Below are 26252 nucleotides of genomic sequence, written 5' to 3' on the forward strand. Positions count from 1 at the left end.
GGGGTGCGCCGGGGCCGCCTGCCCGGGTGGAGTGGGGTGGGGCGCGGCCCCCGCCCCGCCCCGCGGCCGCCCGCTCCGCCCCCAGGCTGGGCGCCCCGCCGGGACGTGCCGGGCCGGGAGGGCGCTGCTGGCTGGCTGGCTGGCTGGCCCGGCGTCCGGTGCACTCACTTCCGCGTCCCGCCGTCCGGCCCGCGCGCGCCCGCCCGCCCGCCCGCCCGCCGCCCGGACAATAGGCCGCCCGCGCCGCCTTCCCGGCTCGGCCCGGGACGTGTCCGCGCCGCCGCCCGCCCCGCGCCACCCCGGACCCGGCAGGCGGGGACCCGGACCCCGGCCCGCGGCGGGAGCCCTGGTCCGCGCGGTTCCGGCTTGGCCCGCGGAGGATGTGCGTCCCCGCCAACTTCTCTCCGACTTTTCTTTGATGGTTTGAAACCGCGGGCACCGCGGGCGCCCCCCACGTGGGCACCGCCTGGGTTCCGGGGGGCCCGAGCGCGCGCGCGCCCGGGGCATGACCGTCCCGCCGGTCCGGGACTGGACCTGAGCAGCACCAACCCCCACCACCACCACCACCACCACCACCGACCGCGGCTCCTGTCCCGTCGCACCGACCCCCCGGCGACATGGACAAGTACGACGACCTGGGCCTGGAGGCCAGCAAGTTCATCGAGGACCTGAACATGTACGAGGCTTCCAAGGACGGACTCTTCCGCGTGGACAAGGGGGCGGGCAACAACCCGGAGTTCGAGGAGACGCGCCGGGTGTTTGCCACCAAGATGGCCAAGATCCACCTCCAGCAGCAGCAGCAGCAGCGCCTGCAGGAGGAGAGCCTGGCCCGGGGCAGCTGCGGACCGGCCAACGGCGGGGGCCGCCCGGGCAGCAGGCCTGCCCGGGACGGTGCGGCCAAGCCCCCTCTGGCCGCCTCCACCGGGGCCCCCGGGACCGCGTCGGTGGGCACCACGGGGCCGCCCGTGCACCCAGCCCCTCCCAGACCCTTCCTCCGGGGCGCCCGGCTGGGCAGCCAGGACTGTGTTTCCCAGGAGGGGCCCGTGACGGCTGTCCCCCGCTCGGGTCCCTGCGAGGATCCCGCCTGCCTCACCCACGGGGACTACTACGACAACGTCTCCCTGGCAAGTCCCAAGTGGAGCACAGAACCCGGAGTGCCCTCTGGCATCAGGGCGGGAGGCGGCCAGTGGCCTCGCCCTGGAGGGGTTGACCCACCACCGCCTGCACCCTCCAGGGACCACCCTGTGTACCAGCCACAGCCCTTGCTGAGCTCTAGCCGGGGGCTTGAGAGTGGCCACGATGGGGCCGTGGGGGGCCTGTGGGCCACCGCCTCCTCCCAGAGGGTCAGCACCCATCTGCCTTCCCCAGGCCCGGAGAACGGTGCCCCCCTAGTTCCTGCTCAGACCCGGACCTCGTCTTTTGCAGCCCCTGCGGCCCAAAGAGGAATTCCACGAATGGTCTCAGGGCCGGGGAGGGATGTGTCAGGCTTGATGCCCAAACCCTCCGTGGACCCTCCACCTTGGTTCCAGGATGGGCCCAAATCTTACCATTCCAGCCCAGAGGCATCCTTGGCTGCTCGAGCTGACAGTCTGCAGGTGGATGGAGCCCCAGGACCAGGCAGCACAGATCCTGGCATTGGGCCCAAGCTCAGCTCTGCCAGCCTGGTCCATTCAGCGATGGGTACCCCGCCCGAGCTGTCAAGTAAGGAAGGGCCCCCAGGCAGGTCCCCTGATGGCAGCTTGGGACCTGTGCTCCCTGAGGGTGCCAGTCCCCCCAGAGTGAGGCTGCCCTGCCAGACCCTCACCCCAGGCCCGGAGCTTGGGCCCTCGGCCGCCGAATTGAAGTTAGAAGCCCTCACCCAGCGTCTAGAGCGGGAGATGGACGCCCACCCCAAGGCTGATTACTTTGGTGAGTAAGCCGATAGTGGAGGTGGTCACAGTACCGGTGAGCCCTTATGTTTGGGGTGACTGGGGTGAAGTGATCCCCACCGGGATCACTAGAGGGGTTGCTGGAAGTCTCAGAGTGGCCGGCCTCCTCCCTTCTTCCCCTACCTCCCCCTTTCAGTACAGCTCTGATTCAGAATCTTGAAAGCATCCTCACATAGAAAGTGGGTCTTGCTGTGGGTGTTGCCTGTGAGCTGGGAGGGATGGGGTTGCTCATGTCTGTTCTTGAAAAAGGGAACTGCTTTGGATTTCAAGTGTGTGGGGTATGATGCAGGGCTCCATACAGTGACCAGCCCCCGCAGGACTGGCATGGGGTCGTTTCCTCAAGTGCTCCTGCTATTGGTTTTGGCGGTCAGTCACCCGCTGGGCCTGGTGGGCTCGCAGTGTGAGGCTAGGGGCTCTCTCAGACCCTCTGAGAGCAAATTGCATGTGTGTGTGTGTGTGTGTGTGTGTGTGTGTGTGTGTGTGTCTGCAGTGTGTGTGCGCACTGGGGAAATACTAAATGGAAGAATGATCTAAATAAGTGGTTCTCCAAGAGTTTTCGCAGGACCTGTAAGTAGCATCTATCTCTTGGCTTGGAAATTGGCCGTAAATGCACACTCCCAGGCCATCTAGATCAACTGCGCTAGAAGAATTGGGTGGGTCGACGTTTTCACAGGCTGGTGGGACGATCCTCACATTTGGGGAAATTTGAGACCCATCAAGAGGGGCCTCCTGACAGAGCCCCTCCTTCTCCCTCCCCCCCACCGGGTTCCAGCCAGAAGCCAGGTTACACCCACAGCCAAAACTCACAAGGGCATGGAAGATGCTCCTTGCTGATTTTACTCAAACTTGCGGATTTTATTTTGTTTTCTTTTTAAAACCACAAGTTGTTGGCGACTGCTTGGTTCCAGCCTCCTCCTCCCCGCCCCACTCCCTGCACAGAGGGCTCCGAGGCAGCCCGGAGCCATTGAGTTCTGTGGAGTAATGATGTAGTGGTCTCTTTGGGGAGCTGACTAGAAAGACAGCCTATTTTTAGATGAGTCTGAGGGTTGTTTTCTGTTTGTGCTTATTTTGAACTCTGAGTAATTGAGGCCATGTTTTCCCGTTTGAGGCGTGAGAGCCTGGACACCCAGGCCTTGTGGGGTGGCAGGGGCAGGGGTGCCCCAGAAGGGGAAGGAGAAGATGTCCGCGCTGCCCAGCACTGTGTTCAGAGTGGCCATCTGCCCCTGGTGCTCGGGTGGCTGGTTTGTGGCGCCCGAGTGAGCACCGAGCTCTGTGTTCTTTTCTGCTGAGAGCCTGCGGGGAAACGTGTCACACCCCACTTAGACGGACTGCCGAGGCAGGGACGCTGCTGTTGGCAGGTTTCAGTCTGAGTCTCGCAGCCCCAGTGAAGGAACCGTCTCCCGCTTGGCAAATCCCTCCACCTCTCTCCCTCCCCCCGCCACCCCACCACCCCACTTTAGGGAGTAATACTTAGCTGGAAATACTGTGGGTTTTAAATGGTCACCTTTGGTGTAACTTTTAAGTTCAAGTTCATTGAATGACACAACAGCAGTTTTATTTTCTTGGGGTCACATGTACGTGGCAGCTCACCGGTGCTGTGTGCTAACACTGTTTATCTGGGCGCCTTGCATGTAATCAGCACCTACCTTTGTGTCTCTCCAGGCTCTTCCAGCCTTCGAGCTGACAGAAAGAGACCTGTAGGGCAGGAGACAGGACGAGGAACATGTTGGGGACAGAGCTGAGGGGTCGTGTGGCCAGAAAGGTCCCCTTGAGAAGGGGACACTTAAGCAGAGGCTTGACGTGAGGAAGGATGGGGTCAGCTGAGGCAGCCCTGGGGCCTGGGTCGTTCCGGCTGTGCTGTGCCTTCCCTGCTCTGTTTACTCGTCACATCAGCCCTGGATGCAGGTGTGCCCGGGTGCCCATTTACCCGTCAGGAAAGCAGCCCTTAGAAAGGTTAAACTCTGGGGCCCAGAGTTTCCCCTGGGTGGGGGGTGGGCAGGGGTTTGAGTTCCTCTCACCTCCTGCCCCTCCCAACCACCAGGACCCTGCTTCTGACACGCTTTATCAAACTGTCTTGGACAAGTGGGGAAATCTTCTACTTTTATGATTTTGTTTTTTTTTTTTTAATGGGGGAGAACGTCAGATAACATGAACCATTCAGAAGGGAACAACCTATGGCATTTGAGTCCACTTACACCGTCATGCAAAGGCCAGCTCTCTCTGGTGCCTAGACACCTTTTTTTTTTGTAGGAGTACTGCTATTTATTCAGCCACCGATTAGCTGATTGAATTGGGCATGAACTCCACCTTAATTTATACTTTTTTTTAAAGGTATACTTAAGTTAAATGATATCCACAACCATGTTAGAGGTTAATGATCTATAAACCACAAGTGAAGGACCCAGATTATTTATTTATTAATTTATTTATTTATTTGCTCGAGCGGGCCCAGTAACGACTCCATTGGAGACTTTGTTGTTACTGTGTCTGGCATATCGAATACTCTCGGTAGGTTGCCGGGCTCTCCGAGAGGGGTGGAGGAATCGAACTCGGGTCGGCCATGTTGGCCACGTGCAAGGCAGACGCCCTACCCGCTCTGCCTTGCACGCGGCCAACATGGCCGACCTGAGTTCGATACCGAGAGTATTCGATATGCCAGACACAGTAACAACATATGCCAGACACAGTAACAACAAAGTCTCCAATGGAGACGTTACTGGGCCCGCTCGAGCAAATCGATGATCAACAGGAGGGCCTTTACTTTACTTTTACTATATTTATTTGCTTTTTGGGTCACACCTAGCGATGCTCAAGGGTTACTCCTGGCTCTGCATTCAGGAATTATGCCTGGCAGTGCTCGGGGGACCATATGGGATGCTGAGAATCGAACCCGGGTCGGCCACGTATAAGGCAAACTCCCTACCCGCTGTGCTCCAGCCCCCCCAGATACTTTCTTTTCCTGCTAAACCAGACGCCCCATATCCAGCATACAGTGGCCTTCCCGGTCCTCAGTTTCCCCCCATCTGTGCTCTGTCTCTGGATTGGCCTGTCCTGGGTGTTCTGTGTGAGTGGAATCCTACGTTCTGGGCTTGTCCGAGCATCACAATCAACAGGTGGGAAGTCCAACAGACTGGAGACGCTGGCAGTGACGACTGAGTCTCCTTCCCTCCTGTTTCTCATCAGTGTTGGGGTACAGGGAGCCTGTGGGGGGGGTGCTGTGCGGCCTCCGGGGTGGTGGGGGCTGGCCACCTGCCTTTGACCGAATCCCATGTTGGGCAGTCTCCCGTGTCCGTGCTGATGTCTCCAGTGGGCTCAACAGCACGGCTGTGTGGCTGTGTCCTGCGTCCCAGCCGCCCTCACCAGGGCAAGGGGGCCATGTGCGAGAAAGGGCGAGTGCTGATGCCCGATGGACAGCAGGGACGGGAGTGCAGGGCTGGGGCTTTCCTCAGAGCCTGTGCCAGGGGCCACTCTCCTAACCCCAGGAAGGGAGAGCTCGCCTGCACCGGCGTGGACACTGCCCTTTCTCCCTCCCCACACCTCCCCACCTCACTTTTGGGGCCGCACCAGAAGCACCCAGGACATTTCCTAGCTCTGTGCGCCTCAGGTCACTCCAGGCCATGCTGGAGGGAACCGTGTGGCATCGGGACTGAACCTGGGCACCTCATGCACGCAGAGGATGTATCGCCCAGCCACTGGAGTTCTCGCTCTCTGGGCCCCTAGTCTGAGCTTCCCCGAACTGGCCGGAGAAGTTTCTCGTCTGACCATCCATCTCTGTCAGTTCTTGTCCTGTCTTATTCTCTCCGGGCTCCCTCCCTTTCTAGAACCAGGTACCAAGAACTAGTTGTACCTGTCCCCTCCCCATTCTCTTGTTCTGGTGGTCTTGGGGGATTTGACCCAGTGTGTGCTCTGTTCGGGTCCCGCTCTCCTGAGGACGTCGTCTCGCTGCAACACTCTCCCAGGAGGAGCTGGCCGCCAGAGTTGCTGTGGGTTTAGTCGGATGCCCCGCAGAGCAGACACAGAGGCTGGGCGCAGGGTCCTGCATGTGTTTGACTCTGAGGTCGCGGCCGCTGTGCCCGGAGGACTGTCTGGGGGCTTCCTGCAGCCCCCTGGAGAGAGTGTGGTGTCGCCTGGCCTTCAGAAGGGCCCCTGGGTCTCCTCTGCCTTCTCTATGACTCCTGCCTGCCTGCTGGTGTCCTTTGTCTTGGAGGAAGGGGTTCGGGACTGACGCCAGCTGTGACTAGGACCCGTGCTCGCTTCCCAGAGGTGCGGCTCCTGTGTTAGCGCCACTGTTTACACTGCAGAGGAAGCCTGGGCGGCTGGGAGGGGGAATGAAGACAGTTGAGACTGTTGTTTGATCTTTCCCGGCCTCTTCCTCCTCCGGGTCCCGTGCCTTCCCCTGCTCTGGCCATCTCTGCCCTTTCTAAGGACAAAGGACACCACAGCCCCACCCCCGTCACGAGCCAGCCTCGTGAGGAAGCTGATGCAGAGAGACCCGGCCCGTGTGTTGGGGCTCTGGTGCCTCGTGGCTCTTGTGAAGGGGGCGAGGGAGCTGCGGTGGATGTGGAACTCCAGCTGTACTGTGGGCACCCCAGCCCCCCGCAGGGAGCTCGGGGGCTGGATGGACCTGTCAGCCGCGTGTCCCTGCTTCTCCCGAGGTCTGGTGGGTGCCCTGAGAAGGGGTCCACAGCGCGTGGTGGCCCTGCAGCTATGGCAGTGCCAGAGAGGGCTGTGCCCCCAGAGTCACCTTGGCTGTTGGGCCCCAGCTCCTTCAGACGTGGTGGTCGGGGCCACCATAGCAGCGTCCTCCACAGGCCCTGGCTGTCAGGGTCAGGCCCACTCACAGGGACCTGGTGGGCCGTGCCTCTCCACTGCGGTGTGCAGAGTGCTTGCAACCTGCCAGAAAGTTGCCGTGCAGCCCTAAGGCAGGAGTGACCCCTGCCAGGAGGCTCCAGGGGCCAGACGCCCTCACCACACTCGATTTTATTTGACTAGCAGCATGTCGTGGGCAGTCACCAGGCCAGCCCGGGAACACACACCGTCCCCACCGCTGCGTCCCATGGCCCGTGTCTTCATCTCGGGCCGCACACGCCTTGCAGCCCTTCTGAGCCACTTGGCTGACTTCATTAGCAGTAGATGCTTGACGTCCAGGATGAGAAGGTGAGGGCCATTGTGGGACATTTTTCACAGAGGAGGGAACATCACGGGTCTACCCTGTGGTAGAGCGATCACTCCAGGGTCCTAGAAACAGGTGCCTGGGGTGGGCCCCACCAGCCCCCTGCTGTGTCCACCCCTTTCAGGCACATTAGTAAACCCGAACCAAGTGCTAAAGTCAAAGGCGGTGGCGGGAGGTGGCCACCGGGAGATGGTTGGTGTTCGCAGCTGGTGTGAGCGACCCTGTTTGCCTGGGAACTGCCGTCCCTGTTCTGATCCATCCAGTTTCAGGTCCTAGTTTGGGCTTCCTGACTCTGGGCCCCTGTGACCATGGAGGTAAATTTCTGAGCCTCCAGCTAGTTTTTGCCACGGACATCCAAGACCTCCAGTTCTGCTGGTCTAGTTTCCAGCTGAGAACGGGGGACCCCCAGCCCTCCAGAAGTTGGACAGCTGGCGTGCATTTGGGGAGACATACCCAGTAATCTTCCTCTCAAATCAGGTAGGCTTCAACTATGTGCAAGTTAAGTGCTTAACCTCTGTCCTGTCTCTCTGGTCCAAAGGCATGTAATTTGTGCCTCACTGATGGATGATACACACCCACGAGTTGCTTGCAAAGCAAACACCCCACAGTAACCAGCATTGCAACCAGCCTTTGTGGGCCCCTTCCTCCCCCCGACCTCCCCACCCCCCCGCCACAGTCTCCCACACCTGAGGATAATCACAGCTCTGCTTTCTGACAGGATAGAAGTTTATGAGCAATTATGTGATTTGAAGGTAACTGCTGAAGCTTTGACACAGTTTTATCAGCCGTCTCCTGGCAGGTTTGGGGTGAGGAATGGAGAGTGTGTGGTGAATAGAATGCAACCAGATCTTGGCCGCCCGGGAGGCCGTCAGTCCCACTGGCTGGGTGCTGGTGGCCACTGCGGCAGGGTCAGTGGCCATCTGCACCCTCCTTCAGAGATGTTAGCTCCACCTTGACCTACTGGGTCTCTCCACCAGGATTTCTCTCCGGAGACTTCATGAGGTGGCAAAGGATGGACAGAGCTCTGGGCCTTCATCCAGCTAGCTTTCCCTGTTTGCAGGGCCCACGTGCCAGTGCCTGTGCCTGAGCCTGGGGCCCCCTTCCCAGGGCAGGGCCCAGGCCTGGCCTCCGGAACCTTCTGGCCCAGCCCTGTGCGACCCTAGTCTGGTCTGCTGCCTGCCCTGACCTGGGCTCCTGGCCTAAGACGGCTGAGCTCCTGCCATCCTCGAACTGGCATGTGTCCACTTTGTCCCTTTGTGACCAGGAATCCAGTCCTTTTCCATTTACTCCTTCTGGTCTTCCCATGAGGAATCCAGAGTTCTCTGAGGATCTTTTGACACAGCCATGCTTGGCCTTTAAACAGGTTGCATGCCTTTCTATCTGTTGATTAGTGTCCCATCCTCACCCCACCCCACCCCCCTCGAGGACACGGGGCCTTTTGGAAGGAAGGAGTCGGGCAGCCTGGTCTTCTGGGCCTACAGCTCGCAGCTGTCACACCGGTGCGCCCCTTCCCAACACCCCAGGCTCTGCGCAGAGAAGGGACCCTTCTAACCAGGCGCTGGAGGAAGTGATGATGCTTACGAGTCCATGCAGCAAACTCAGCAGGAACCTTCCCCTGGAATGAAACCAGCCTCCAGAGTTCCAAAGGCCCCCAGCGGCAGGCAGAACTTGCCAGTAAATATTTATATCTGCCCTTGGTCTTGTTTTTCATTTGTCCCCTCCCCAGGAGACCAGCTGGACACAGAACCTCCCCAAGACGCTAGCGGAGCCTGAGACCTTCTGGGGGTGCGTTCCAGAGGGAAGGCTGCAGGGTTTTTAGGCCAACATGTTTAAGTCCTGAGCACCCTGAATTTTGACTTGGCCACGTTCCTTCCTGCCCTTTCTTGTTCTGGGAGGTGGCTCCATGTATTCCAGGAGAAAAAGGGCCGGTTAGTCCCAGGTTGCACTGCACTGCACTGTCCTCCCGTTGTTCATTGATTTGCTTGAGTGGACCCAGTAACGTCTCCATTGTGAGACTTGTTGTTACTGTGTTTGGCATATTGAATACGCCACAGGTAGCTTGCCAGGCTCTGCCGTGTGGGCGAGATACTCTCGGCAGCTTGCCGGGCTCTCCGAGAGGGGCGGAGGAATCAAACCCGGGTCAGCCGATGGCTATGTTCAAGGCAAATGCCCTATCCGCTGTGCTATCACTCCAGCAGGCACTACAAGCTTATCAGGGACTTCTATCTGACACTCGCCCCCAACGCCCACCATGTATACACCATGTATATATAGCATGTGGAAAATTCTGGAAGCCCGCCAGGGTGCTCTCTGACCTTCAGGAGAAGGGCACAAAGTTAGCGTGGGAGATGATGCAGAACCCTGGAGACTAGTGCCTTGAGTCCTGCTGCGAACCCCATCTCAGCAGCCTGTGTGTGTGTGTGTGTGTGTGTGTGTGTGTGTGTGTGTTGGGGGGGGGCGGGCAGGGTCATAGGAGGGTCATGGCAGGATAGTGGCAGTCATGCCTTTGGCTGCCTGGAGCTTGTGTCTAGAACAGCCACTCCTCCGTCTGCGTCCGGCGCTGAGCCGCTGCTGGGTTTTTCAGCAGGCAGTAGCCCGGTTGTGACCAAGTTGGCTCCCGTGACACATGACATGAGGGCCAGGTTGAAGGTGTGTTTGCCCTCAGCTGCCGGCTGGCCCTGTCTCCACTACGCCCTCCGTGCCCCACCCCCATAGCTCGTGTTGCTTCTTGTGAGTTCAGGAGGAGATGCATTCCGGGTAGCCAGCTGACCGCCAGGCTAGGTGCCGGGGTGATTGCCAGCCGTTCTCTTCACCACCAGCACTGGTGGCAGGGGAGTGAGTGGCATTTCATGGGCACCTTGCTTCCCTGTTCTGCCCCTGGCTTTTTTAACCTGCCATTACCTCACCTGTGGTTACAGTTCTGTTCCCTCCCTGGGGCCACGGGTCTCCCTCATTGTTTGGATTTAGGGCTGCTGCCAGGGAGGGGACTCCTGGCTCTGGGGTGACACTGTTAGGAGTGGGACACGCCTTGTTCTGCGTGAGTGTGTGTGTGTGTGTGTGTGTGTGTGTGTGTGTGTGTGTGAGGGGGAGGCGGGGTTGGAGCACATGACCTGAGCCCAGAGGCCTTGTTGGTCTTCAGAGATGCCAGCAACCCCGCAGGGACACAGAAACAGGCTGGGAGGAATTGGGGGGTGTGAAGAGGGCCATGCCCACAGCAGGTGAGTGGCCAGGGTGGTCCCGGCTGGCTCTCTGCATCACACACAGTGTGTTCCCAGCACTTAGTCAGAGGATCCATTCTCACTCGGATGCTTGGTCCTCACCAGCCTCACCTCTGAAATCCAGATAGCTTCCTTTGGGGAAGAAATTTAGGGTACACGAATTGGCCGTTGAGAAATGAGGAGGGAGGTAACAGAGCAATAGTACAGTGGAGAGGGCGCCAGCCTTGCATGTGACTGTCCCGGGTTTGATCACCAACACCACGTATAGTCTGAGTCATGCCAGGAGTGACCCCTGAGTGCAGAGCCCGGAGTGAGCTCTGAGCTCTGAGCACCTGAGCTCTGGTGACCCCCAAACCAGCCAACCAAGAAACCAAACAAACAAAAAGAGAAAAGAAAAATGAAGGGGCTGGGAGCTAGTTCAGAGAACAGAGGTCAGGAGCTTCTGTTTTGCATGCAGGAGACACCACGGGAGAACTGTTCCCCCCCGGAGCCCAGCACTGCTGGTTGTGCTCCCCTCTGACAGAAAGAAAGAAAGAGAGATGAGATAGAGAATGGGGGGAATAGAGAGAGGGAGAAAACAATGAAGGAAAGAGGGGCCAGGGAGATAGCCCAAAGGGTGGCACTCTGGAACCCTGAAGCCAAAGTTGTGTGAGTGAGCCCTTTTTCCTGCACAGCCACTTTCAAGCCTCCATAACTTCCTCCCTCAGCAGTTCTTCTGGATGGAGCTCCTGCTCAGTTCAATCAGTTCAAGTGGCTGAATGGGGGTTCATGGGGGCTTCCTCTGCGCACTCACTTGCTGCATGGCCTCCCCCGCTGGAGCTGGGCATGGGGCGTGTGTGCTGGGTGGGTGAGTGGCTGCGTAGCCAGTGGAGAAGGGCCTCTTTCTCCCGCACTCCCAGAGGGCCGGTGGGGGTGTTGTGGCTGGGTGTAGGGCACGGAGCCAGCCCAGCCCTCACAGGGGTAGCAGGGGTCACCCAGATCTGCTCTCTGGCATGGGCAAGGACGGAGACTGCAGCGCTCCAGGGCTCCCTCACTGGATTCCTGGGGGAGTTTTCCTGGGGGCCGGGAGAGGTGCCGGGCCAGCGAGCACACGCGCATCTATCTGCTCATCTGAGATGTTCTCGTCACGTTATAGTCAGAATCACAGGGATTCTCTGGGGAACGAAAAGCCACTTCCGTGGGTGCATCTGCCCAGCTCCATCTGCTAGGAGCGGACCCATCATCATCCCCAGGCCTCAGTTTCCTCATATGCAGACTGGGGGTGGTATAGCAAGGACCAAAGAGAGGACTCTGTGTACTGGCCAGAACCGGGGCCACTAGCACCGGCAGCTACCGGGCGCTTCAGAAGTGGGTTGGTCCAAATTAAGCTGTGATCTAAATCTGAAGTGCCTGCTGGATTTTGAAAGTTAGGCATTTTAAAAGATAGCTCATTAGTACTTTGATGTTCTTGATGTATTAAAATGAGAATGCCTGGGACCTAGATGGCGAAGATAGTTAATTTCACCTGCTGTGACTTTTGAAGTGTGGCTCCTTGAAAACCAGGTAACTGATATTATTTCTCTTTTGCGCAGAGCAGAGAAGTCTGTAGCGCTTGGAACCAGTGTGGCCCGTGGTGCTTGCTTTACCGTATGAGCTCTTACAATGGTGCTTCCCTGGCAGTGCTCAGCTCTGTCTCACAGGTCACTCCTGGCAGTGCTTGGGGGACCATGTGGTGCTGGGGATTGAATCCAGGGCCCCCGTGTGCAAAGCACCTGCTCCATCTGTTGCTCCATCTCTCTGGTCTACTGTTTTATTCTACCAAAAATATCAGGGGCCAGAGAGATAGCAGAGGGAGTAAGGCACTTGTCTGGCATGCGGCCGACCCTGGTCGTTCCTTGGTACCCCATAGGGTCCCTGGAGCACCATCAAGAGTGATCCCTGAGTGACTCACAGAGCCATGAGTCAGCCCTGAGCACTACCAGGTGTGGCCCCAACCCACCCCACTTCCACCCCCCCACCCCCCCCAAGAAAAGTATCAGCATTTCTACCCCGTCCCATCCAAAAGCCAAATGCTGTTGATTTATTCATCACCACACAAATGCTTAATTAAACATCCTGTAGATTCTTCATTGAATCTTCATAAAAGCCGGTCCATTTGCCAGCTCCCTGCCCAGGACGAGCCCGTGAGGAGGCCCCGTGCCTACTGTGGGGGAGCTCAGGCGTGTTCTGGAGCAAGAAGGCGCCTGCGCGGACAGGACATAGCTGCTGGTGGTGGTGGCTGAGCCCGTCTCCAAGGGCCTTAAAAACCACCTTGGCTTAGCGAGTCCGGGCGAGCAGAGTGCCTGAAGAGAACCTGTCTCCTGGCGGTAGCCAGGGCCGTGAAGACAGCATTTCCTGTCAGGAGAGGAGGCCTCTGCCCTTCCCTGGGCGACGGTCTGGAGGCCTGGCCCAGAGTGGCTACGGGGTGGGGTGGCCTCTAGGCAGCGTGAAAAGGCCCAGGTAGCCTGGGGCTGGCTCTGAGCTCAGTGGTGCTCAGAAATCACTCCTGTTGGGGCTCAGGGGACCACATGGGACAATGAGGATTGAACCTGGGTCAGCCACGTGCAGGGCAAGCGCCTTGCCTGCTGTACTGTCTCGATGACCCCTGTTTATTTTTTGTTTTCTAAATTAGCTTTCTCTGACACAAAAGTCTTCTTGTGGTCCTTGCCATTTCAAAATGAACATTTCAAAATGCCATTTCAGAACAAGCGGCTAAGTATAGGAAGTTCTGAAAATAAAAATGAGGAATCATTAAAGAAGTCAGCCATCATTCTGTAGAGACATGATCACTTGAACACAGACCCTTTTTATAAAGCTTTTGAGCTGGTTAAAATGAACTTTTTGGTGAACGGGACACTCTGGTGAGGATTGTACGGCTCAAGGGCCTCAAGGGATGTAGCAGAGGAAGAGTCCAGAAGCCAGCATTCACAGTCTTTTTCCCTTTCAGCTATTTGTTGTGAATGCCAGTTCCATTTGGTTTCTGGAAGTTTCTGGGAGACTCTGTGTCCATTCCGGTTTGTTGGCTTGATTTCTTTGCAGGGCCAGCCAGAGTCTAATTTTATACCAGTAATTTTAGAATCAGAATTGAGACACCCTCCCCTCCCTCTGCCCCCCTCCCGCTCCATGTAACAGGAATCTCTGCTCCGGGGCTTCCTGACAGGCCCCTCTTCCTTCCGCTGTAGCGCCAAGCAGAGAATGGGCAGTGGTCAGGGGAAGTCCGAAGGCCCCGTGTAGGGCAGTTCTGAGAGTGAGAAGGTCTTTGCTTCTGTCCCCGTCAGAGTTCTTAAAGAGCTGCCCCCACAAGCAGCGCGATTGAGCTTGTTAAAACAGACCAGGTCCAGTCACCCAAGGCCCCAGAAGAAACTCTTCTTTCTCTCTTTCTCCATTTCTCACTCAGAATTCCTCATGCCTAGGTTCCCGCACAGGATTCTTCACTCCCAGATTCTCTCCCAGATTCCTGCACGGGATTCCTCACTCAGGGTTCTGCGTAGAATTCCTCACTCCCAGATTCCCTCACAGAATTCCTTACTCCCAGATTCCCTCACAGAATTCCTCACTCCCAGATTCCCTCACAGAATTCCCTACTCCCAGATTCCCTCACAGAATTCCTTACTCCCAGATTCCCTCACAGAATTCCCTACTCCCAGATTCCCTCACAGAATTCCTCACTCCCAGATTCCCTCACAGAATTCCCTACTCCCAGATTCCCTCACAGAATTCCTTACTCCCAGATTCCCTCACAGAATTCCCTACTCCCAGATTCCCTCACAGAATTCCTTACTCCCAGATTCCCTCACAGAATTCCTTACTCCCAGATTCCCTCACAGAATTCCTTACTCCCAGATTCCCTCACAGAATTCCTTACTCCCAGATTCCCTCACAGAATTCTTACTCCCAGATCCCCACACAGGTTCCTCACTCAGGATTCTGCCCACAGAATTCCTTGCCCACAGAATTCCTTGCTCAGACTTCCTCACCCCTCTGAGTGGTTCTCCCATCACTCTGGATCCTTGGCACACTCTGGTTGCCGTGACTACGGCTTTGGGCTGGGGCTTCTCTCTTGCACTGGGGCCACTCACTCATCTCTCAGCCCTTCTGCACCCCAGAAGTCCCCTCTGCCCACAGCCTGCTGTGTTTTCTGCCATCGGGCTGGAAATTTTCGGCTCTTTTCGGCTCTTCTGCGGGCAGAAGGGCAAGCAGGGGGATTGAGAAAGTGCTGAGTGAGCCAAAGAAGGTTGGGAAGAGGAGACGCAGGCTGTAGGGGCGCGTTCATCCTTTTATTCGGGCATCCAGGAGGTACCGACCGCCTGCACGTGGGCGGGGGGGTGCTGGGCCCTCTGCTCTGGCTCTGGTCTACGGGTGTGGCTGAGCTGCCCCTGGATGGGAGGAGCAGCTCCCACCCTGCTGTCAGTATGCTTAGGGAAGCAACGGGAGGGAGAGCTGGTTCTGAGCACTGCCAGGGCCCGAGGGCAGAGGCAGCAGGTTTTGTGGCGGGGGAGAGTGGCTGCTGTGTTTTCATCCTGCGAGGACACTGAAGGAAGCATGCTTCCGGGCGAGGGAGGGAGAACAGGAACGCTTGCTGGGTGCCTCCCAAATGCTGGAGGCCCTGACAGGCTGGCACGCCTAATCCGCGCTGTGGCCCCGAGAACTGGTCCGTTACTCCAACCCATCTGGCAGCGGAGGAAACCACAGTTATGCCGGAGGTGGGTCTAAGCCCCGTGTTTATGTCCACACCCACTCTTTTCGGTTCCACCTTGTGGAGGACCCCCGCAGTGGGCCGGCAGCAGTGAACCCTGAGTCTGGGGTGGGTGGCACGCTGCTTCCTCATCTAGTTGATGCTCAGGCAGGATTGTTTACTTTGTGACAAATCAGCACAGCATGATTTTATGCGTTGTGGGTTTTTCAGTCTGTTATGCTCACTAAAAGCGGCTTAAAACACACACACACACACACACACACGTGCGTACACACTCAAAATGCTCTCTAGAAAAGGATAACAAAGTCTGCTCAGTATTACAGCTGCTTATCGTTTTTGTGTAAACTGGTCACCAATTGTGTGGGCAAGTTCACGTCTGCTGTTTTTTTATATTTGAGATAGGTTGACAGATTTAACAAATAAAAGTCCTGGCCATCCAGTTAAATTTGAATTTCAGCTAGACAATGACTAGTGCAATGCTGAGGAAATATTTACATTTAAAAAAATTATTCCTTGCAGGCCAAAGGGATAAGATAGCAGGGAGGGCATTTGCTTTGCAAGCGGCCAACCCAGGTTCAATCCCCGACATCCCATATGGTCCCCCAAGCACCGCTGGGAGTAATTCCTGAATGCAGAGCCAGGAGTAATCCCTGAGCATCGCTGGGTGTCATCCCCCTCAAAAGAAACGCAAAATAAAAAAATTAAAAAAAATATTCACTGCTTATCTGAAGTTCGAACTGAACCATGCACCACCCTGTGTTTCATGTGGCAGCTGAGAACTGGAGGCAGGAAGAACGCAGCTGATCTCTCTTGTAAAGATCAGAGGGCTTCGGGGTGAAATGGAAGGACAGAGGCAGAAGAAAAACAAATTGGGGGCCGGATGTTGGCTGGGGACTTGGAGGGGCTGGAGGAAACAAGAACCAGTGCCAGGAGGGAAGGTGGAATGTGGACGGAGGGAGAGGGCATAGTGATTTAAACATAATATTCAGGTTGCAAATGGGTTTAGAACTCTTTGCCAGAATTGGCATTTATTCTAGTTGTTAAAGTTTATGCAAAGACCCTGGGAGATGAGTACAATTTTGAGCCGTCCGACGAGGAAGAGAGAAGGTAGCCACGAGCACTGGGATGCTGGCTTGAGAAGCTCTCTTCAAAACCTGGGGCAGGGGCTGGGGAGACAGTGCACGGGGTAGAACACCAGCCTGGCACGCCAGAGGCCCTAACTTCCATCCCCAGCACCACCAGGTGTGGCCCCCACTGCAACTCCCCAAGCACCATTAGGATCCCTAAGAAAGGCCTCCACTTGGAAAGACCATTACAGTCATTGTTTCAAGTAAGAATCGTTAGTGGTTACTTAAAATGGACCAAAATGAAAAAAAAAAAAAGATTAGAGGATGAAGAATGGGATTTTTAAAATTTTTTAAAATTTTTATTAGTGAAATACTATGAGGTACAGTTGTAGACTTACAAATTTTTGTGCTTGGGTTTCAGTTATACAATGATTGAATACCCATCCCTCCACCGGTGCCCATTCCCCACCTCCAATGCTCTCAGCATCCCTTCTACCCCCCAACTCCCCCATCCCACCCCATCCCACCCCACCCCTGTGGCAGGACATTCCCTTTTGAACTGTCTCTCCTTTTGGGTGCTGTGGTTTGCAAAAGAGGCATTGAGTGGCTATCATGTTCGGTCTATAGTCGATTTTCAGCATGCATCTCTCATCCTGGGAGGGTCCTAAGAATGGGATATTAATCTCAAAGTACTCCCTCCTACTTCTCATTAATTACAAGGAAAAAGAGTAACCTTACAGTGGAGAATATGGCAGGCAAGCACCTCAATGAGTGGTCAGGTTGACTGTTAGCAGCTGGAGGATGGGGGTGTCAGGCCCGGGGGTGCTCCCCTTCAACATTCCTGCGTGTCTGAAAGTTTCCACAGTGACATGTTGAAACCAGAAGAACTGCAGATAATCAACGCTTGTGATCCTGGAGCTCCCGATGAAGGAGTCTTCCGGCCTCCTGTTTTCTTGGCTGACACAATACCGTTCCTCCCGATGGTCGCCCTGCTCCATGGGGTGGGATGTGATGAGTCAGCTTTAAGGTGCTGACTCGGTGTGTTCTCTGGGATCCTGCTGGGATAGGTGGGGAGATGTGGGGCATGGCGTGAAGGATTGCTGAGTGGGAAGACAGGCATTCTCGAACACCAGGGTTTCTACACTCTGGGCAGAAGGCTGCCACCGGAAAATAGCGTGACTGAAGGAACCACAGTTACAGAAGGTGCCCTCTGAGGGCCAGGGGTTGCTCAGTGGGTCTCTTCTACCGGAGGTGCTCAGGAAGTTGCGGGTGGGGGGGTGGTGGAAGCGTGGAGGGAGCAGCGATGGACATTCAGATATCAGCAGTTGAACCCAGGACCTTGCACACGCAAGGCATGTACTCTCATTGAGCCATAGCCCAGACCTCTTGTGTTTAAAAAACAAAAGCAAACCCACTTCTTATGGGGCAACCCTGGTTTAGTCCCTGGTACCACATATGATCCCCTGGACCCTGCCAGGAGTGATCCCCGAGCACTGAGCCAGGGGTAAGTCCTGAGCACAGCCAGGTGTGGCCCAGTCTCCCACAGTCCACACCCTCCCCACCTCAAACCAAACAAAATACTGCTTGCTAATTTTGAAGGTAATCTATTTTCATTATAATATTTTTGAAAAATTCAGGAGAGCTTAAGGAATCACACCAGGGGCCAGAGAGATAGTACAGTAGGCAGGGCACTTGCCTTGCATGCAGCCAACTCAGTTTTGTCTCCTGACACCCCTTATGGTCCCCCGAGCTCACCAGGAGGGATCCCTGAGCACAGAGCCAGGAGTAAACCCTGGGTGCGACCCATCCCCCCAAAAAAGGCATAACATCTAGTTCTCAGCACCTTTCCAGGACCAGGGATATAGCTCAGTGATAGAATATATGCTTCACACATATGTGGCCGTGGGCTGCATTCCTGTCACGGGGGCGAGAAAGAAAAAGCTGAATGGAAAACAATGTGGTACATACTGCATGATTGTCTCTTCTTCTCCTTTCATTTATTTACTGTTATATTAAGAATTGTTCTGTGCCATAAGATAAAACTGTGAGACTGTGTTGTTCAAGATATACTGGACATTATAGAAACTGTGTTGTCAAGATACACTGGACACTATTTAATTCTTTCACTTATTTGGTTTTGTTTTGTTTTCTTTTGGGGTCACAGTTGGTGGTACTCAGGACTTACTCCTGGCTCTGTACTCAGGGATCACTATTCACAGTGCTTGGGGGACCAACAGTGTGGACTGGTGGGCATTGAACTGGGTTTGGTTACATGCAAGACACGCACCTTAATCCTGTGTTTTTATCTTTCCAGCACTGTTTTTTTTCTTTCCCTTTTTGGGTTACACTCAGCATTGCTCAGGGGTTCCTCCTAGCTCTGCACTCAGAATTACTCCTGGTGTTGCTTGGGGGACCATATGGGATGTCGGAGATCGAACCTGGGTCGGCCACGTGCAAGGCAAATGCCCTTACCCGATGTACTATCATTCCAGCCCTCCAGTACTGTTTTTTAATGTATGTTTATATGTTTGGTTTAGGGTGTATGCTTGGCGGTGCTTGGGGAAGTAGGGGTGTCACTCTAGTGGAGCCGGGGACTGAGCAGAGCCAGGGACCAAACCTGACTCCAGCATTCAAAGTATGAACCTGTAGAGCTATCTCCCTAGCCCCTGTAGAGCTTAATACATTTTAAGTAATTAAAGGAAAATTCAGCGACTTAGCTTCTAAGTCACGTTTGAAGTGCTCCGAATCCACTTGAGCGGTCCAAGGGGTGATACAGAATAGAATAGAACATGTTCATTGCAGAAAAAGTTCTGTGGACAGTGCTGTTCTGTGTTCTTAATTCCGTGCCCCCCCCCCCTTTATGTTGTGAATACTCAATTTTACCCTTGCATTTGGCTATGTATGTTTTTTGCTTGTTTGTTTTCTTTACTGTGATGTGTTTTTTTTTTTATAGCAGCACACTTAAGATGCATTTCACCTCTCATATAGTTGCCCTTTGGAAATAGACGACAGAGAAGTTCCTATTTATTTGCTTTTTGAGCCTCACCTAGTGGTGCTCAGATCTTACTCCTGGGTCTTTGCTCAGGGATCACTCCTGGTGGGGTTTGGGAGAGGGTCTGGGGTAATGGGGATTGAGCCTGGGTCGGCCATGTGCAAGGTATGCGCCCTGCCCGCTGTGCTATCTCGCTATCTCTGGCTTCTGCTTTTTTGTGTGTTCACAGAGTTGTCCAACCATCACTGTCATTTTAGCACCCCTGAGAGGGAGCTGCCTCCCTGAGCCAGCACCCCCTGCTCCCTCTCCTCTTCCTCCATGAGGAGCTGCTGCAATGGAAGCTCCTCGGGAGAGTGAAGGTCAGGGAGGACATGGGCAAGGGCCTGAGAAACTTGGGGGTGGGCATGCTCCGGACAGCTAAGGGACAGCAAGAAGGGGTTGGGGCGGGATTTGAACTCCCCCCCACCCCCGCACCATGGACAAGTTCTCTGGTGCAGAAGTGAGCTTGAGGTGGTCTGGTCAGGGGAACTCTGGGCAGAGATTGGGCAAATGCACTAGAGCTTCCTTTTCTGCCGCCCTGAAGAGACACAAAGTTGGTTTTGAGCAACTCCTGGGCGAAGAAAGTAGCTCACGCAATCCCTCCCCCCAGCCCAGAGTGGCCTTAAGTACTTCCTTTGTGGTTTGGTGAGAGTGTCAGCCTGGGCCTGTGCAGGGTGCCCGAGAGAGGCCCGGGCCGGGGTCTCCAGGGGGCCAGGGGGGATTCTGCCTGCTGCTGGGTCTGCTTCCTGGGGCCTGACCTGGAGCTGCTGTGGGAGCCCCTGGGATACTTGAACGCCTGTCACCCGAGGGATAGGCTGGGTCAGTGCCTGACACGCATGGCCAGCCCGAGCAGTGGCCCTGAGTGTGAGCCTCCGCTGTGGCTGGGAGGAAGAAGACTGAGGGGCTCCCGCCCCAGCCCCTTCTCCCTGTCCCTTCGCTGTCCAGGTCCGCAGCTGCGACCTCGCTCAACCGTGCTCCCACCTAAGCTAAGCTGTGTTCCCACCTAGCCTAGATTCAGCTGTGTTCCCACTTAGGTTAGAGTCAGCTGTGCTCCCAGTTAGTCTAGATTTCGTTGTGCTCCCACCTAGCCTAGAGTCATTCGTGCTCCCACCTAGACTAGACCCTCAGCCCCTCGCCTCACCTCACCCCCAGCACAGCAGGTGGTTTGTGACTCTGCCATCCCATGTGATGCCCAGCTTCTGGCTACAGATGATGGCTGCCCGTCAATGTCCACCTGGTGGGCAGGCTCCAGGAGCGCCCCTGTGACCCTCACAGACCCAACTGTGACCAGGGGTGTCGGGTCACACCCAGAGGAGCCATATTGTTTTAGTTTTTTTTAATAAGTTTTGGGGTTATACTTGGTGATGTTTGTAGGACCATCTGTGGTGCCAGGGATTGAACTGGGCTTGGTTGCATTGCCAGATAAGTGTCTTATATCTGTGCTGCCTCTGTGGCCTGGGGGCCTTTTTATAGCAACCCAAAATGCTGCCTCTGTTTTCACCTGGGCTGGCACAAGTTCAGCTGAACGGGATTCAGATGGATTCAGCATCCGTCAGATGTTGAATGGAGGGAGACAGGGATTCTCAGAGCAAAGTTACTTCGCTGCCTTCTTGTTGGTAAATCCTGCCTTTGCAAGGGAGGGAAAGGTGCTGCGGTTCCAAAAGCAGATTTGTTTCTTGGCGTGGATGTGGAGATGATGATTTAATGCCAATTTGGGACCGCTTATTTCGTGTGGACTGCTGCCCGGGCCAGGCTGGGTGGCGTCTGCATTCGATCAGTTGTGCCGTGTTATTAGTCTCAAAGAATCTTCCTGGAACTGTGGCGGAGGAGGCCAGGATGTGCCAGGAGGCGGGGAGGGCTTTGTCCAGTTCCCTTTTGTCTCTTAGGTATATTCTTGAGATCCCACAGATTCTGTGTTTGGAAGAAACTTCTTCCCCATTGCCTAGTGGGGAAAATACTGTTGGGCCCAGGCCAGACCCAGAGTTGTCCATCACGGTGTGGTGAGCCTGCAGGGGAAACAGCCCGGACTTGCTAGGATGGCGGCCGGCACTCATCAGAAACCGTCACAGCTCCTTAGTAGTAAAACTGGAAGCCAGAGCAGTGCGGGGGATCCAGGCCCAGCCCCCTGAATGCAGAGTGCGCACTCAGCCCCGCATGGTCACTCTCCAGCCCTGCTTTGGTTTCTAGGATCAGCATTGGTCGTCTCTAGAATGGACAGGAGAAACCTATGTGCCCAGCACTATGCCACATGATTTGCATGTATGACAATCCTACGGCAAAGCTGTGAGCTCCCACTGACAGGAAGGAAGCTGAAGGTGCAAGACAGAGCCGCAAACCCTAAGTCTCTAGTCCCAGTTTCATTCCCATCCATGTACCGAATTTATAAGAGGGCCAAGGGGAGTCAGGGAAGAGAAAAAAAAAAGTCCAAAGGCTTCAGACTTTACCACATCTTCACAGTTGGGGTCACTGGTAAATCCATGGATACCACCTCACAAGTAGGGGCAGGGGCAGAGCCCTCACACGCTGCAGTGCTGGCATGTGGCCTGGGGGTCCTGAGCATGGAGGGGCCCCAACACCAAGAGAGTGTGCTCTGTGTCACCCGAAACTCTGGGGACAGGTGACAGTCAACAGACCTGGGTGGACATTTTTTTTAAACATGATACTGCTAATTTTAATTTCCTTTTTTCTGGTATATTTTTTAGTAGAACTGATTTTTGGCTTTTTTTTTTAAAGAATAGTTTTAAGTTCATAGCCAAACCATGCAGAAACCCAGATTTCTCTTAAGCTTCCTGTTGCCTCCTTGTGTGAACCCCCTTCTGCCCGATCAGCCTCTGAGGCCAGAGATAAGGCTGTGACAACTGGTGACCTCAAGTTCTGATAACAATGATAAAAACAGATGCGCCTCATTGTCCCCCAAGTGCATGATTCATGTGAGGGTTCACTCCTGGTGATCACTTTACCCGGGGACAGTGCATCAAGGCATGCACAGACCAGTATGATAGCACACAAAAAGGTTCCACGTGCCTAAGAGCCTACTTCTGTCCTCCTCCTCCCTCCCCGACAGCTGGCAACTACTGACCACTGACGTTTCTTCTGCCTTCCTTCACAGTTGTGTCTTTCCAGACTGTCCAAGAGGCAGAACCAGAGACCCTGTGAGACAACCCAGGGGTTCAGGCACTTGGCTAACACACAGCCAACCCTGACACCAGATCAATACCCAGCACTGCAGGAGAGTCCCCAGAGCTGGGGCAGCCCCCAAGCACAGCTGGGGTGGTCTGAACACCCCCCCCACACACACACACTTTAAAAACCTAGAGGTGGGGGGAAAGTTGCAGCTTTCCTAAACTGTCTACTTCTGCCCGGGGTGTGTAGGAAGGCGCCCCCAGGTCTTCTGACAGCTGGAGAACACAACTTCTTCCCAGCACTGGAATAATCCGGGTCTACGTGCCCGCTCCCCTGCTGGGGACCTCTCTTGCTTCCTGGTCTCAGCGGCGATCACAGATATTACAAGTAAGACTGCTATAAACATCCATGTGCAGGACTGTGGGTGACGTCTGCTCACGTACCAAGGAGCAGGTTGAACTGCATGGTAAAAGGTGTCTTTGTTTTGTTTTGGCAGGGGATGTGGGGGAGGGTGTCTCTGGAGCCGTGCTGGAGACAGGAACAGGAAAGTGGATTAACCTCCAGTTTAACTGCCCCAAACAACTGAGACCCCCCCAAACACATCTATAAACCCCAACACAAAATCCAGACAAAATGCAGTGGCCACATGATCCCTGGCGTCCATCTGGGAGCAAAGGACAGTAGTTGCTGAGGGCCAGTCAGCAGTGTGCTGAGCCCTGGCAGGCCTGGGAAGGGAGGGGCAGGGTGGACACAGCTGGAATGGAGATGCCCCCAAGAGTCCAGGGCAACTGTGGTGCAAGCAGAGTTCCGGGGACTGGACCAAAATCTTTAACGAGCATCTATCTGATAAAGCAACTGTGTCCTAGAGATAGGAGAAGTTCTCATAACCCAACAGGAAGAAAAACATTGCTAAATAGACTTAAAGTGACCTCAACGAAGGCACTAGGGACAGTGTGGTCCAGAAGTGGGCCTCAGAATGAGTAAATAGTCTTAACGCCTTGCCATTGGGTCCTGGGGAGGTAGAACAGGGAAGAGGGCACGTGCCTCATAAGTGCCCTGTTCTGGTTCTGTCCCCTGCACCACGTTAAGTGAACATTTCAGGGGCGTGGTGGTCCCTGAGTGGAGGCCACTGGGATGTTCCTGGTGGTCCCGAGCCCTGCAGGGCTGAGTAGCAATATGTCTCTAGTCCCTCACATTGAACTGCTAGCCAGTTGGCTGAGAATCACCAGGAGTGGCTTCCGGGCCTTTAGGCCCCAAGCCCTGCCGTTGCTTGATCATTGGTGTAATTCAGGACAGCTTTCTCTGCCCCTTCACCTGATGTCTTAACAGTTGGAGCTCAGCCTGTGTCCTCGTAACCCTTTCCTCTGTCCCCACGTACATTTGCTGAGCGCCCGATGTCAGGGGCTGGGTATTCAGAGATGCGTCTGACTCTGAATCTCTGTGAAAGGAAAGCCCTCCTGGGTCCCACATATGTGGCCAAGATGCAAGGGGGTGTGTGCCAGGGAAGAGGGGAGGGAAGGCCCACAGTGGGGGGCAGGGGGCTGCTGGGGGAGTAATGCCACTCAAAAGCGCTTTGTTGAACATCTGCACGGGCCACGTTGAAGAGACACTCATGTCCTGAAGAGATTCCTGTTCACTTGTGGAGGCCGAGGGTGCCCAGGCAACCAGAAACCATGCCAGGGGCCATGTCTGGTGGAGAACACATCAGTGCTTCCTTATCCGCACCCTCCGGTTACCAACACCCCTTGCTGGGTGGTGCTCAGTGGCAAGCCATCTGTTTCCCAGCCGCCGCCCCTCCGCCTCCCGGGCTTCCCGAGTGAGCAGCCTACTGAAGTGAGTCTTCAGAGGATGGCGATGGATGGGCATGGCCTCCTGACCTCCTCACACTTCCCACTGCATGGGTACGGCTCTACGTGCCCGCAGAGGGAAGGGGTGCAGCTTGCCCGGAGCAGATGCATTTTCCCAAATTAAGAGAAGCTTAACATTGTATGTGAAATCATCAGCCTAGGGGCTGGAGCGATAGCACAGAGGGTAGGGCGTTTGGCTTGGCTTCAATTCCCAGCATCCCATATGGTCCCCCGAGCACCACCAGGGGTAATTCCTGAGTACAGAGCCAGGAGTAATCCCTGTGCATCACTGGGTGTTACCAAAAAGCAACAAACAAACAAACAAACAAACAAACAAAAAACCAAAAAAAAAAAACAAAAAAATAATCAGACCAAAGGAAATGCTGATGGCTCTAGATTCTGTGGATGCCTTCAATTTCCTAGTGACGGGGACACTGTTGACCTGGCCGCTTGTGAGGTGGAGCTGTCCCGCTGTCTGGAGTCTCATCCTCCTGACACACGGACATAGACACACAAGGATTTTCACAGCCATCGAAAGAGAAGGTAGAAGAGAAGGAGTGTTGTGGAATCTGCTGTGGTGCTGGGGATATTCTGTATCCTGATTCAGGTCTGTGTCATGTAGGTCATTTGTCAAAATTCAGATGTTAGAAAAAAAAAGCATTCACGCCATGGCTTACGGATCTCATTGTGGAAAATAATGAAGAGGGCATCCCCTCTCACTGCTGATGCTGGTAGACATGGCTTAAGCTTGGGGCAAGGGTGAAGTGAACTGTGGTCTGGGTCTTTGCAGTCCTTTGAAAACGAGATGGCGTATCTGAGAAGGGGATAGCAAAATGCTGGCAGTTTGAGGATGGGGATGGCAGGCCCAGGGTGCCCCCCTTCAACATTCCTGCATGACTGAAAGTTTCCACAGTGACATGTTGAAACCAGAAGAACTGCAGATAACCAACACTTGTGATCCTGGAGCTCCCGATGAAGGAGTCTTCCTACCTCCTGTTTTCTTGGCTGACACATGACTGTTCCTCCTGATGGTCACCCTGCTCCATGGGGTGGGATGTGATGAGTCAGCTTTAAGGTGCTGACTCGGTGTATTCTCTGGGATCCTGCTGGGATAGGTGGGGAGATGTGGGGCATGGCGTGAAGGATTGCTGAGTGGGAAGACAGGCATTCTCGCACACCAGGGTTTCTACACTCTGGGCAGAAGGCTGCCACCGGAAAACAGCATGACCGAAGGAACCACAATTAGAGAAGATGCCTGAGGGCTGGGGGTTGCTGAGAGGGGCTGAGCACATGCCTTGCATGCAGGAGACTCCGATGCAATGCCTGGCACCTCATATGGTCACACCAAGATTCTTGAGTGTAGAGCCAGGACTGAACCTGAGCACAGCCAGGCATGGCTCAATAGCCAAAAAAAAAAAAAAAAAAAAAAACAAAGAAAAGACAAGAAATTGCTCCCCCTGAATGCTTGCAGGGTATAGTATGGCCATGGTGGATGCAGCCTTGTACAGCTTTGCTCAGGAGAGTGGGCTGGTGCACGGAGTGAGGCTCACTTGAGCCTGCTGGGATGGAGGGTGGAGTCGGCTTTTGATGTCCCAGAGGCTGTCCTTGTGGCTGGTCCCTGCCGTGGGGAGGTGAGAGAGGGTGAGAGGGAGGCATGACGGAGGACTCATCCCTAGGCTTTGGGGCTGGTGAGGGGGAGGGCGCCTCTCCCCCTTTGCTCAGTCTCTCCCATTTCCCTCCTGACTCACTGGTATGTTCTTGTCCTTGCAGGAGCCTGCGTGAAGTGCAGCAAAGGGGTGTTCGGGGCCGGCCAGGCCTGCCAGGCCATGGGGAGCCTGTACCACGACGCCTGCTTCACCTGTGCGGCCTGCAGTAAGTGTCCGGGCTGGCTGGGGGTGGGGCAGAGAAGGGGGGGGAGTGGGAGGGAGGCAGGGCTTCCCGCCTCCAGCACACACACGCATGTGACAAGTGCGTTCAGGGCTGTCCCTGATTATATCAGCTTTTGATGCCTATCAGAAGGTCTCGGACTAGTGGGAAGGGGCGACAAGGCACGGGGACTCGCCATCAGCTGCTTTGTACATTACTGCCCCCCACACACACTCCAGCCCACCCAAAGGTGATTGCTGAGCCCAGAGGGACACCTTTTCACTC

General features: G+C 55.2%; 1 protein-coding gene across 1 annotated transcript in view; it reads left to right on the top strand.

Moving 5' to 3' along the window:
* Window positions 1-598: 598 nt before the first annotated feature.
* LIMD1 (LIM domain containing 1) overlaps window positions 599-26252 on the top strand; it is a 53295-nt gene continuing 27641 nt past the window's right edge. The window contains exons 1-2 of the mRNA XM_056129488.1: window positions 599-1908; window positions 25872-25973. Coding sequence (XP_055985463.1) covers window positions 618-1908; window positions 25872-25973 — 1393 coding nt within the window. The 5' untranslated portion in view covers window positions 599-617. The remainder of the gene's footprint in view (window positions 1909-25871; window positions 25974-26252) is intronic.

This window comes from Sorex fumeus, unplaced genomic scaffold, assembly GCF_029834395.1.
Source record: "Sorex fumeus unplaced genomic scaffold, SorFum_2.1 ptg000072l, whole genome shotgun sequence".
NCBI classification, from domain to species: Eukaryota; Metazoa; Chordata; class Mammalia; order Eulipotyphla; family Soricidae; genus Sorex; species Sorex fumeus.